This window comes from Brassica napus, chromosome C9 (assembly GCF_020379485.1).
Source record: "Brassica napus cultivar Da-Ae chromosome C9, Da-Ae, whole genome shotgun sequence".
In the NCBI taxonomy this organism is placed as follows: Eukaryota; Viridiplantae; Streptophyta; class Magnoliopsida; order Brassicales; family Brassicaceae; genus Brassica; species Brassica napus.
Genome location: NC_063452.1, coordinates 45,627,208 through 45,639,935, shown reverse-complemented (window position 1 = coordinate 45,639,935; position 12,728 = coordinate 45,627,208). Strand labels below are relative to the sequence as shown.

The window sequence follows — 12,728 nt, the reverse complement described above, 5'->3', positions numbered from 1 at the left end:
GTACCACTCGAGTTTGTCAAAAAGATTGGCATAAAGGATGTGACAACTCAAGTATGTATATCCATGATTCAGTACACAAGGGACCATAAGCAAGAAGCATTAAGTTCGTTCAGTTCAAACAAGGTTGTAGTTGGCTTCAAAGGTTGAGTTTCAACAATCAACAAGTTTCAGGAAGAGTTTTCAAGGCTCGAAGCATACAAGTCTTTTTGAGAGGTGCATAAGCTACTCAGGTGCAAAGTAATGTTCTTTACAAGGCATTTCAAATCATTGCTCCCAATGCAAGTAAATGCAACCTATATGCTCTAGACTCTCCTAGAAATGCAAATGATGCAAACTAAATGATTTTTTTTTTTGTGTTTTTAAAATTTTTAAAATTTTTTTTTTTTTATGCAAATAGGTATGCAATGGATGACTAAATGAAACAACATCAAAGCAAACATGATCAAATACTTGGTACCTCCCCCAAACTTAAATGACACAGTCTATGTGTTGTCAAGGAGAGAGAGATACCCAAAAAGAGAAAACTAATATGCAAAAACGAAATGGTATATACAAGGGAAAGTAGAGAAGTACCTTCAAGGATAGTGAGTGGGGGCAGATGCCCCATCATCGTCGTCGTCCGGTGGGAACGTGGTGTAGTAACCTCTGAACCTCTTCAATCTCGGCCTCACTTTCTGAAGAGGCTAGGGATGGAGACTTGTTTCCAGAGGTGGAAGGCTGAGTGGGTGGGTTCCTCCATTTTCGCTGGAGCTGTCTATCAGTGAGTGGGAAACCAAGATCAGTGGGCTGAGGTGGGGGCTGGGGGACTGATGTGTTCGCGAAGGCGAAGTCCGCTGAGCTACATCCAGCTATTCCTCCTCTGGTCAAGACATCGGCCACCTTCTTCATGAACTTGGCTGAAGTCTTTGCTTGCTTCTTCACCGTCGTGCTCAGCGCCTTGCACTTGTCCTTCAGCTTTTCGATTGTTCTGTCTTATGCCTTGTTCCATCGCTGAAGTCGGCCAATGTGATCATGAGCGTCACGAAGCGCATGATGTTAGGAGTTTTCAAGGCTCCTAAGACAAATGCTGTAGTATAAATGATTGTCGAACCAGTTCTGAGAGATATCAAAGCACCGAGAATGCAAGTATCACTTAATCTAAGTGCAACCAATGATTTAGATGAGTTTTTAAACTATGACTAATTAAAAGAAATAACTAAATGATACTTTCTTAACTATTGGAAAAGAGAACTCATGGATATAGGGATTAGACCTCGGGTGATCAAGTTTCGAACTAAAGATGGCAAACGATCAATCAATCTATTAACCTTAAGCTTGGACACAATCCTAAACAAACTCTATGTCTAGATGAATGTTCATTTACTTAACACAATTCAAACATCAAATGTCTTTGGTTGAATAATATGAAAGCAATCATAACTAGCAAGTCCAATGGCTATCTTAGCACCTCTAACAACAAATGTCTTTGGCAAAGTATGCTAAAAGCTAAGAAGAGTTGTCTCGGGCATTTCCTCGAACACCTTTCGGGGGGGAAATGCCTAAGGTTCAACTACTCAGTGGCCAACTCAGAAGATGCTTTATGCTCACTCTACTAGCAAGGAAATATGAATGATCTACACTAAAACATCCTAGTTCTAACCTAATCACCCTCAATCTCCCTAACCCATGAATTCAAAAGGTGATTACTCACTAATCTCCATGATTCCTCTCAAACCCATGTTGGATTTCAGATTAATCATGTAGAGAAACACAGGAAATAGATAAGAACACAGAATTCTCAATAATAAACTGATCAATTGATTCAAAGAGATGACTTTCCAAAGGTTTTTGGTGGTTTTTTCTAAGAACAAAGATGATCCCCCCTTTGGTGGCTCCTAGAGTATTAAAACATAGGTTTAGAAAATAAAAACGTGCATAATGAAATGACCAAAAGGCCCTTGAGAAATCACAAGTTCGAGTAGAAATAAAACGCGCAGCGACCTCAGCCCGTCGCTCCGACAAGTCGCTCTAGGCTTCGGGAGCGACCTCGCTGTGTCGCTGCGAGAGGTCGCTCCGGGTTCGTTCTCGCGTCTCCGGGTGATGAAACCGCGAGCGACTTCTCCCTGTCGCTCCCATAACGTCGCTCCCAGCTGGAGCGACCTCGCTGTGTCGCTCCGAGAGGTCGCTCCGGGCTCGTTCTCGCGTCTCCGAGTGATGAAACCGCGAGCGACTTCTCCCTGTCGCTCTGGTTAGGTCGCTCCAGTAGGGTGATCAGAGCGACTTGGTGGTGTCGCTCCGGACTGGTCGCTCCCATGCCTTGCTCGCCCAATGACCACTCTAAACACTCCTTTTTGAGCTCCAAATGCCTCCAAGTGTCTCCAAGAACTCCATGTGGTACTCCAATACCTGATAAGGACTCATGTATGCAAAATGCAACCTAAACATGGCTAAATCCTAATCTATATGATCAAAATGCACATGGATGAATGGATAAAACAATAGAAATATGCAAGATATCAACTCCCCCAAACTTGTTCTTTACTTGTCCACAAGTGAACTTTCTAGAACTCATAGGGAGAGAGGTTGAAGGTGGGAGCTCATAGCCAAAAGAAACACCACTAGCAAACACAATTAGCACACTCTCTTATTACACTCTAGCTTCTCTAGGCCTATCTCAACTCCTTTTGTCCCTACACTCATCATCAAGCATCCACACATTCAAATCTGCCAACTCTCACATTCATTAAGCATAAGATATCAAGTGAATTCTTGCAAATGGTCAGTTGGTCCAAGTCATTTGGTTGGGTAAGGGAAGGCTTTTATTCAAGTGATTCAAGAGGTTCAAAACATATGATCTTTAAGGTGGTTTACTCTCAAAACAAGTAGCCTTGACATTGCACATAATATATCTAAGAAAGGGACCAACTCATGCATACAATGCTCAATCTCCATTGTTCTACCCTTTTCCCAAACATATAAGTTACACATTCACTCTCAAATGTCAAACCCAACTCACACCTCTCACCAAAAGATTCTAAAAACATCAGCTCTTTTTCCTTGAAATCTATAAGGGATTTTTCACAACCTCAAAATGTCTCTCAGCTCCTAACAACTTTGCTAGCCCTTTTTTTTTTTTTTTTTTTTTTTTTTTTTTTTTTTTTTTTTTTTTTTTTTTTTTTTTTTTTTTTAGGTTGGGGGCCAAGACTTTTCAAAACTAGAGCTGGAGGTTCTCTACTTATCCCAATAAATCAATTCACTTGAGCACAAGAATCTATCCTTTTTATTTCTCCCAAATCATGATTACAACGCTCACCCTCCCACCTATAGCTAGACAATAGAGTGTCCAATCCAGCAAAAATGAAGATCAAGCATTGTCGTTCCCGATACTCTCAACATTATGCACATGTAAAACTTTCCGAAGAAGGCCTCACTCATCAAACAATGAAAGCTTAAAAGGAAGGAAAGGTTTTGGGAGTGGTCTACCACTAGAGTTTGTCAAAAAGAATGGCATAAAAGATGTGACAACTCAAGTGTGTATAGCCATGACTCAGTACACAAGAGACCCTAAGCAAGAAGCATTAAGTTCATTCAGTTCAAATAAGGTTGTAGCTGGCTTCAAAGACTGAGTTTCTACAATCAACAAGTTTCAAGAAGAGTTTTCAAGGCTCGAAACATACAAGTCTTTTCGAGAGGTGCATGGCTACTCAGGTGCAACGTAGTGTTCTTTACAAGGCATTTAAAATCATTGCTCCCAATGCAAGTGAATGCAACCTATATGCTCTAGACTCTCCTAATGGTGCAAATGATGCAAACTAAATGAAAAATCTTTTTTTTTTTTTTTTTTTTTTTTTTGCAAATAGGTGTGCAATGCATGACTCAAATGAAACACAATCAAAGCAAACATGATCAAATGCTTGGTACCTCCCCCAAACTTGAGATACACAGTCTCTGTGTGGTCAAGGAAAGAGAGAGATACCGAGAAGAAAACTAATATGCAAAAATGAAATGGTATATACAAGGGAGAGAAAGAAGTACCTCCTATGGATAGTAGGTGGGGGCAGATGCCCCAGCATCGTCGTCGTCAGGAGGGAAGGTGGTGTAGTAACCACCGGATGCTGAACCGGAGCCTCCATACCATGGTTGGCTCTCAACCTCGTCAATCTCGTCCTCACTGTCTGAAGAAGCGAGGGATGGGGATTTGTTGCCGGAAGTGGAAGGTTGAGTGGGTGGGTTCCTCCACTTACGCTGAAGCTGCGCAGCAGTGAGGGGGAAGCCAAGAGCATCAGGCGGGGGTGGAGGCTGGGGGTTTGAGGTGTTCGCGAAAGCGAAATCGGCTGAGCTACATCCAGCTATTCCTCCCCTAGTTAAGACATCAGCTACTTTCTTCATGAACTTGGCTGAAGTCTTTGCCTGCTTCTTCACAGTCTTGCTGAGCGCCTTGCACTTATCCTTCAGCTTTTCTATCGTTCTGTCCTGAGCTTTGTTCCACCTCTGGAGACGACCAATGTGGTCATGAGCATCACGGAGAGCTCCAGGGGGAAGGACTCCGTCATGGGGCTTGAAGTAGTAGCGCGGAGGTCCATAGATATGCTCAGATGTGTCTGCAACAGGCGAATCAGGTTGCGTAGGGACACTCCTTTTCCTTGATGGAGCTGCTTGAATTGGATCGAGAGGCCCGTGTTCTCCGAGAAAGTACTCCTGGGGAATGTTGAAGCTGACAGCTCCAGGTATCTCTAAACTCGTCAGGTTCCGGTTTGGAAGAACCACCTCGACTGGCTTGCCCTGCAAGTAGTAGTGGTAGACGTAGTCCTTCCCATACATCCCACTGAAATAGGTGGCAATCCTCAAGTAGGTGCCATCAATGAACCTAGGCCCCGCTGCGTCCTTTCCCAAGGGAACATTCAGAAATTGGAGCAGTGGTGTGATCATTCCGCCTATCCCCATCTTTGGGCGCGAATCAGTGGTGTACCACGCCCAGTCTCTGTAGTGCTCGAGACGGCCCACAAAGAAACTGACCATCCCAAAGGTAGCATAGATGTCAGTGCTGGGAAGGGGTAACACTCCAGGTTGAGCGTAGGGACGGATAGCCGGACAGAGCAGTCGCATGTCTTCCTCAGTAACCGTACCAGCTTGCTTCCGTGGGTAAAAAGCATGGACTAGCAATCTGTGGAGGTAGCGTACAGACGGGTGTCGGATGTGTGAGTTCTTGTCCGCCCCGGTAGAGTGCTTGTTTCCAGTGATCAACTTCCAGAGCTCTGTGGGGAGGTTCTCACACTTGGGAAGTGAGTGGTCTTCTAGGTCTTGGAACCCCATGACCCTCCCAATGTCCTTGAAGTTCATGTTGTATTCTCTTCCATTGACCTTGAACCTGATTTTTCCCCATCCTTGTCTCACATGCGCCGTGTCGTGGTAAGTGACCACAAGAGAGGATAGGAACTGACAAGTGACATCCTTGTAGAAAGGATAAGCCATGGTGAGGAGTTTTGGCATCTTCAAATGTCCCAGCATCGCCTCAATATCAGACTCTAGACCCAACTCCTTCAGCAAATCGAGGTCGGCAAACCTGGTTGGAGCCCAAGTGACTCCATTCTTCAAATGATCATATAGCTCCTCCACAGATGGAGTTTTCGCTCTGTCTCGATCAACAGCAACCCCTTTGCCCTTTGACATCTTGGCTTTCTTCGTAGGTGCCGGCTCATCTTCACTCTCAGTTTCACCTTCCTCATGGGTGGGAACTGGTACACTTTTCCCTGCCCTCTTCTCGTGTTCTTTCGATTTCCTTGCAGCCAACGTCTGCTGTCGCACAGTCCTCTGCGTCCCTGAGCCAGTTGGCTCGCTGGTTAAAGCTTTTCCTCTTAGTGCAAACTCTTGACTTTCGGCTTCTTGCCTCTCAGCTTCCAACCTTCCCTTTGTCTTCTTAACCATTTTCACCTGAAAAATTACAAACTTGGAAAGGGATAAGTAGATGGAAGTAAAGAAAAGCAAGACTTTGCAAGTGAAAATTTTGCAAAAGTGAACTTAACAGGTGAATTTTTCAGTTTAAACTCAAGTTCAACACAATGCAACAATGTAACATCTTAACGCATCTAGTCCACCCACAAACACACCCAATTAAGATCAAATTCGAAAAACCCCCAAATCCATGAACCCTAATTTTGCCAAAGTGCAATTTAAACTCAATTTCACCATTAATTCAACAACCCAACTTGATAGATAAACTTTCCCTAGTCTATTTCACCACAATCTAGCAAGAAAAGGACCAAATTTCGACTTTCAAATTCTAGGGTTCATGGACCTACGAATTTGAATTTAAAAACTCAATACCTTGCTCTGGATGAAAGGAAATGGTGAATGGGTAGTGAAGAATAGACTACAGGGGCGAAAGCTTGGATTTAGAAACAAGAACTAGTTGATTTGGGTGAGAATTGAGAAGGTTTTGGGAATTTTGGTGTGGGTGAGTTTGAGAGAGTTTGTGAGTTTGTGAGAGGAGGGGAGAGTGATAGAGATGGAGTCGCGGGGGTTGGGGTAGGTTTAGGGTCGTCCGGTTCGGTCTAGGGTGGTTAGGGTCGGTTTACTTGAATTAAACCGGGGTTTAGAGTTAGGAAACTTACCTGGACCGGTTCGGGAGCGACGTGAGGGTGTCGCTGGGAGAGGTCGCTCCCGAGTCGTTTCCTCGCGTCGTGTTTCGACTAAACCGCGAGCGACCTTGGAGTGTCGCTCTAGAAACCTCGCTCTGAGCTGGAGCGACTTCAAGGTGTCGCTCTAGGACGTCGCTCCGGGTCAGTTTTTTTTTTTTTTTTTTTGAGCTCCGTTTCGTCGAAACCGCGAGCGACTCCGAGGTGTCGCTCCCAGCTGGAGCGACCTTTCGACCTCGCTCTGAGACCTAGCTCTGAGGCGATTTTTCTTGATCCGGCGACGAAAACGCGAGCGACCTTGGAGTGTCACTCTCGAGACCTCGCTCCCAGCTGGAGCGACCTTGAGGTGTCGCTGTGAGACCTCGCTCCCACGCACGACTCCTGCTCAAAACTGAACCGATCAAGCACCTGCACACAACTTCTCTCTTTTTTTTTTTATGCAATAAGATGAAAAATGAAAATACTAATGCAATATATACAAGGATACGCATGGGACTTCCTCCCAAGTGAGCTTGTTTTAAGTCCCGAGCTTGACTTTGCCTCCTTTTAGATTAGGCCGGGGTAGGATCAGACAGTGGAGTTGAAACCCCATCTTCCTCTGGTGCAGTAGCCATGTAGAGCTTAACCCTTTGTCCATTGACTGTGAAGTCTCTTCCATCAGTGCTCCACAAAACTATTGCTCCATATGGCCTAACCTCCTTGACTTTGAAAGGACCGGACCACCTTGACTTAAGCTTTCCTGGAAACAACTTCAGCCTAGAGTTGTAGAGAAGAACTTGATCTCCTTCTTTAAACTCTCTCTTCAGGATATTCTTGTCATGGAAAGCCTTAGTCTTCTCCTTGTAGATTCTTGAGTTCTCAAAAGCATCCATTCTTATCTCATCAAGCTCGTGTAGCTGAAAGAGCCTTTTCTCCTTGGCACTCTTGATGTCAAAGTTCAGCAACTTTATTGCCCATAGTGCCTTGTACTCAAGCTCCACTGGCAGATGGCAAGCTTTCCCATACACTAGGTTGAAAGGTGTGGTGCCCAGTGGTGTCTTGTACGCTGTCCTATAAGCCCAAAGTGCATCGTCAAGCTTATTGGACCAATCCTTCCTTGTAATCCCCACAATCTTCTCCAGAATAGATTTGATCTCCCTGTTAGAAATCTCAACTTGGCCACTTGTTTGGGGATGATAAGGAGTTGCCACCTTGTGCTTCACACCGTTCTTCTTGAGAAGTCCCTCAAGCAGTTTGTTAATGAAGTGGGAACCTCCATCACTGATTACAACTCTTGGAACTCCAAACCTTGGGAAGATGATGCTCTTGAACATCTTGATTACAACTCTAGCATCATTGGTGGGGCTTGCAATGGCTTCCACCCATTTGGAGACATAATCAACAGCCACAAGGATATATTTGTTGCCAAAAGATGATGGAAATGGTCCCATGAAGTCAATACCCCAGACATCAAACACTTCAACTTCAAGGATTGGATTTTGAGGCATCTCATTCCTCTTGGTGATGTTTCCTCTTCTTTGGCAAGAATCACACTTCGAAACAAAGTCTTGTGTATCCTTGAACATATGTGGCCACCAGAATCCAGCTTGTAATACTTTTGCAACTGTTTTGAAGGTGGCAAAGTGACCTCCATAGGATGATCCATGACACTGTGCAAGGATCCCATCAATCTCCTCATTTGCAACCACTCTCCTATAAAGCTGATCCTTGCAGAGAATGTAGAGGTAGGGCTCATCCCAGTAGTATCTTTTCACATCCTTATAGAACTTCTTCTTGGCATAGCCCACAAGATTCAGAGGTTCTCTTCCTGTGGCTAGGTAGTTCACTAAATCGGCATACCAAGGTTCTTTCTCCTCTGTTGCTTGGACTTCTTCCAGCTTCCTACCAGTCTCACAGACTGCTATCACTGCTTCGATAGCCATGATCTGCTCCTCAGGAAGTCCTTCGTCAATAGGGATACCAGACTCTACCCTCAACCTGGACAAATGATCAGCTACTCCATTCTCAACTCCGGGTTTGTCTTTGATTTCCATATCAAACTCTTGGAGCAAAAGGATCCACCTCAAAAGCCTGGGTTTTGCATCCTTCTTGGCCAAAAGGTGTCTCAAGGCAGCATGATCGGTGTAGACAATGACTTTAGACCCAACCAAGTAGCTCCTGAACTTCTCAAAGGCAAAAACAATTGCCAGCATCTCTTTCTCTGTTGTGGCATACCTCATCTGAGCATCATTGAGGGTTTGGCTGGCATAGTAGATCACATGGGTTTTGCCATCTTTCTTCTGCCCCAAAACAGCTCCCACAGCATAGTCACTGGCGTCACACATGATCTCAAAAGGAAGATCCCAATCAGGTGGCTGGACAATTGGGGCACTAACGAGTTCACCTTTTAGCTTCTTGAAAGCTTGTAGGCATTCCACATCAAAACTGAAGGTAGCTTCCTTGCACAGCAGCCTGGTCAAAGGTCTAGTTATCAAGGAGAAATCCTTGATGAACCTCCTGTAGAATCCAGCATGGCCAAGAAAACTCCGGATGTCTTTCACTGTCTTTGGTGGAGGCAGACCAACCATAACATCGATTTTGGCTTTATCCACCTCAATCCCCTTCTCTGAAATCTTGTGTCCTAGCACAATCCCTTCCTTGACCATGAAGTGACACTTCTCCCAATTCAGCACAAGGTTGGTGTCTTCACATCTCTGTAGGACCCTGCACAAATTTGACAAACAAGCAGAAAACGAAGATCCATAGACAGAGAAATCATCCATAAATACCTCCACAACATCCTCAATCAGATCAGAGAAAATTGACATCATGCACCTTTGAAAGGTGGCTGGAGCATTACATAGACCAAATGGCATCCTTCGATATGCAAAGGTACCATAGGGACATGTGAATGTCGTTTTCTCTTGATCATTGGGATGTATGGGGATTTGGAAAAATCCTGAATACCCATCAAGGAAACAATAGAATGGGTGATTTGCAAGTCTCTCAAGCATCTGATCAATAAATGGTAATGGAAAATGATCCTTTCTAGATGCAGAGTTTAGTTTTCGGTAATCAATGCACATTCTATGACCTGTGATGGTTCTTGTTGGTATCAATTCATCCTTGTCATTCTTAATCACAGTGATACCACCTTTCTTTGGTACAACATGCACAGGTGATACCCATTTAGAATCTGAGATAGGGTAAATAACACCAGCATCTAGGAGTTTAAGAATCTCTTTCTTTACAACATCCTTCAGGTTAGGATTTAACCTTCTTTGATGCTCGATAGAAGTCATTGATTCATCCTCAAGATGTATCCTATGCATGCACAGAGAGGGTGATATCCCCTTGATGTCATCTAGTGAGTAACCTATTGCCTTTCTAAATCTTTTAAGTGTTCTCAAAAGTTCAGATAGCTCACTTTCAGTAAGTTCACTACTCACAATGACAGGGTAAGTTTCATTAGGACCAAGAAATGCATACCTTACACCATGGGGAAGAGGTTTAAGCTCCACTTTAGGTGCCTTAAGTTCACTCCAGTCATCTTGCTGGTTGTCCTCTTGTTGAGTGACTGAGACTTCTTGGTGAACCATCTGGGGAAGCTCCTCGTACTGATCCTCACTGAAAAACCCCTGGTGTGAATCCAGCATCATCCCATAGGCAGTACTCTCCAGGTTCTCAACCACCTCAGCCTCTTTCTCTACAGTCAAAGCATGCTGTAGAGGGTCCTCTAGTGACAACTCTTCAAGGATTTCATCAGCAAGGGCGTCCATCTCTTCAATGTAGAACACCTGCCCTTGAACTGTTGGCCTCCTCATTACCTCCTTGATGTCGAAATGGAGAACGTGCCCTTTACCCAGATGGAGATCAATCTTGCCTTCTTTCACATTAACAATGGCTCCAGCTGTGGCTAAGAAAGGCCTTCCAAGGATTAAAGGGTCTTGAGCTTCTTCACCCATTTCAAGCACTACAAAGTCTGTAGGGATCTCATAATTTCCAACCATCACTGGGAGGTCCTCTAAGATACCCACAGGGTACTTAACTGAACGATCAGCCAATACCAGAGAAAGTCTACACTTCTTGTACTGAGTGAAACCGAGCTTCTTAGCAACAGATAGGGGCATCAAGCTGACACTAGCTCCCAAATCGCAGAGACACCTATCGAATACCATAGGCCCAAGAGCACAAGGTAATGTGAAGCATCCTGGATCTTCTAGCTTCTTTGGTATGACCAGCCTCTGAATGATAGCACTGCACTCATGAGTGAGAATCACCATGCCCTCCATCTCTTTCTTCTTTGCAGCTACAGCATCTTTTAGGAACTTACTGTACTGAGGAATCAGCATGAAAGCATCAATAATGGGCATTGTGACCTGGACTTCACTCATTTGCTTGTCAAACAGAGCTTTGTACTTCTCTAGCAACTGCCTCTTGAATCGACCTGGGAATGGAAGCTTAGGTTCATAGGCAGGAGGAACAAAAGAACTTTCACTTGCAGGAGTGACAACTTCACCATCTTTAACTGTTTTCTTCTCTTCTCCAACCTTTCCTTTTCCTTTGGCTTCCACTATCTTTTCCAAGATCTCGTCATTGATCTTCTCATCAACAATCACCACTTCATCATCTATGGTGATGGCAACCCCCTCACTTTGTTTCTCAGCATCCTTGGTGAGAGCTCTCTGAGGTAACTCCTTACCACTCCTGAGAGTGATAGCTTTCATGGTTTCCTTGGGGTTTTGCTCAGACTTTCCAGGTAGAGAACCTTGTTGGCGATTTTGTTGAGTGTTCATGGCAGCAAACTGGTTCTCCAAAGCTCTGAACTTGTTGTTGAGCTCATTGTAGCTCCCATCAATCTTTGAGTGAAGATTCTTCAACTCATAGCCAACATGCTTCTCACTTCTTGTTTGAGATTCCAGGATTTGTTTCAGTAGAGCATCAGTGCTGCTGACTTGAGGGGTGGAGGTAGAGGGATTAGATTGTTGTTGGGAAGAATTGTTGCCTTTGTTGTTGAAACCAGGAGGAGGGTTTTGCTGTGGTTGATAGCTGCCTTGCTGATTGTTTCGAGGCTGGTAACCACTCTGTTGGTTGTTGGAATAGGATTTCTGTTGGTAGTTGTTGTACTGAAAGTTGGGCTCTTTCTTGTACCAGCTACCATTGTTGTTGATGAAACACAGCTCTTCCTGACCTTCCAAACCTTCAACTTCATGGACAACAGCTGGTGTCTCTTGGGTTGGGTTGCCAACAAAGTGCAGCTGCTCTTGGGTAGCTTTATCAGCAAGGAGGATGTCTATCTTATCTTGTAGAGCTTTCAACTCCTTCCTCGTTTGCTTATCATCAGATCTACTGCCTCTGTCGTGGTCTCCACTGTAGACTGCATCACTCTTAACCATGTTGTCAACCAGCTCCTCTGCATCCTCCTCAGTTCTCCCCAAGAAGAATCCATTACTAGCTGTATCCAGTCTGGCCCTGTACTTAGGAAGAGCACCACGGTAGAATGTGCTCAGCAAGCTCTCTTTAGAGAAACCATGGTGTGGGCATTGAGCTTGGTACCCCTTGAATCTTTCCCAGGCTTCACTGAAACCTTCCAAGCCCTTCTGTTGAAAGCTGGAGATCTCGTTTCTCAGCTTAGCAGTTCTTGAAGTAGAGAAGAACTTCTCCAAGAATGCTTTCTTGCAGTCATCCCAAGTGGTGATGGAGTCGCTTGGTAGAGACTTCTCCCACTGACGTGCTTTATCCCCTAAAGAGAAAGGGAATAGCTTGAGCTTTAAGGCATCTTCGGAGACACCATTGGTTTTTGACAACCCACAGTAGCTGTCGAACCTGTCCAAGTGATCAAATGGATCCTCTAGAGCCAAGCCATGATACTTGTTGTTCTCGATCACGTTGAGGAGTCCTGACTTGATCTCAAAGTTGTTGGCTGCCACAGCGGGTGCTCGGATTCCCAATCGATGACCATGAATGTTTGGACGGTCGTAAGTGCCAATGGGTCGAGCTGCTCGCTGTTGGTTAGGTGGACCATTGTTGTTAGCGCCATTGACGCCTGCATCTTCTTGATGAACGTCTCCCATGTCAGTGTTCAGTCTCTGCAATTGAGCCTGATGTTCTGCTTCTCTTCTCTTTCTAGCACAC

General features: G+C 44.6%; 1 protein-coding gene and 1 non-coding gene across 2 annotated transcripts; one reads left to right on the top strand and one right to left on the bottom strand.

The window, feature by feature from the left end:
* Positions 1–606: 606 nt before the first annotated feature.
* Positions 607–12,040, bottom strand: LOC125592681. The gene is made up of 5 exons (XM_048768037.1): positions 8,402–12,040; positions 5,491–5,910; positions 5,101–5,430; positions 4,424–4,677; positions 607–967 (listed from the first exon to the last, which is right to left on the bottom strand). The coding sequence occupies exons 1-5, from the start codon at positions 11,987–11,989 to the stop codon at positions 607–609; spliced, it is 4,953 nt and encodes a 1,650-aa protein (XP_048623994.1). The 5' UTR covers positions 11,990–12,040.
* Positions 12,041–12,119: 79 nt separating this feature from the next.
* Positions 12,120–12,226, top strand: LOC125593577. The gene has a single exon (XR_007329480.1). It is a non-coding gene; the product is annotated as a small nucleolar RNA R71 (small nucleolar RNA).
* The last annotated feature ends 502 nt before the right edge of the window (positions 12,227–12,728 follow it).

Excerpts from the sequence above, each read along its gene's own strand:
- LOC125592681 (XM_048768037.1), bottom strand. The coding sequence starts at position 11,989 with ATGGTTAAGAGTGATGCAGTCTACAGTGGAGACCACGACAGAGGCAGT. Across the intron at positions 5,911-8,401 it reads GAAGAGAACCTCTGAATCTT|GTGAAAATGGTTAAGAAGAC; the intron begins GTGGGCTATGCC and ends GTAATTTTTCAG. Across the intron at positions 5,431-5,490 it reads GTCTAGAGTCTGATATTGAG|GATGTCACTTGTCAGTTCCT; the intron begins GCGATGCTGGGA and ends CCTTTCTACAAG.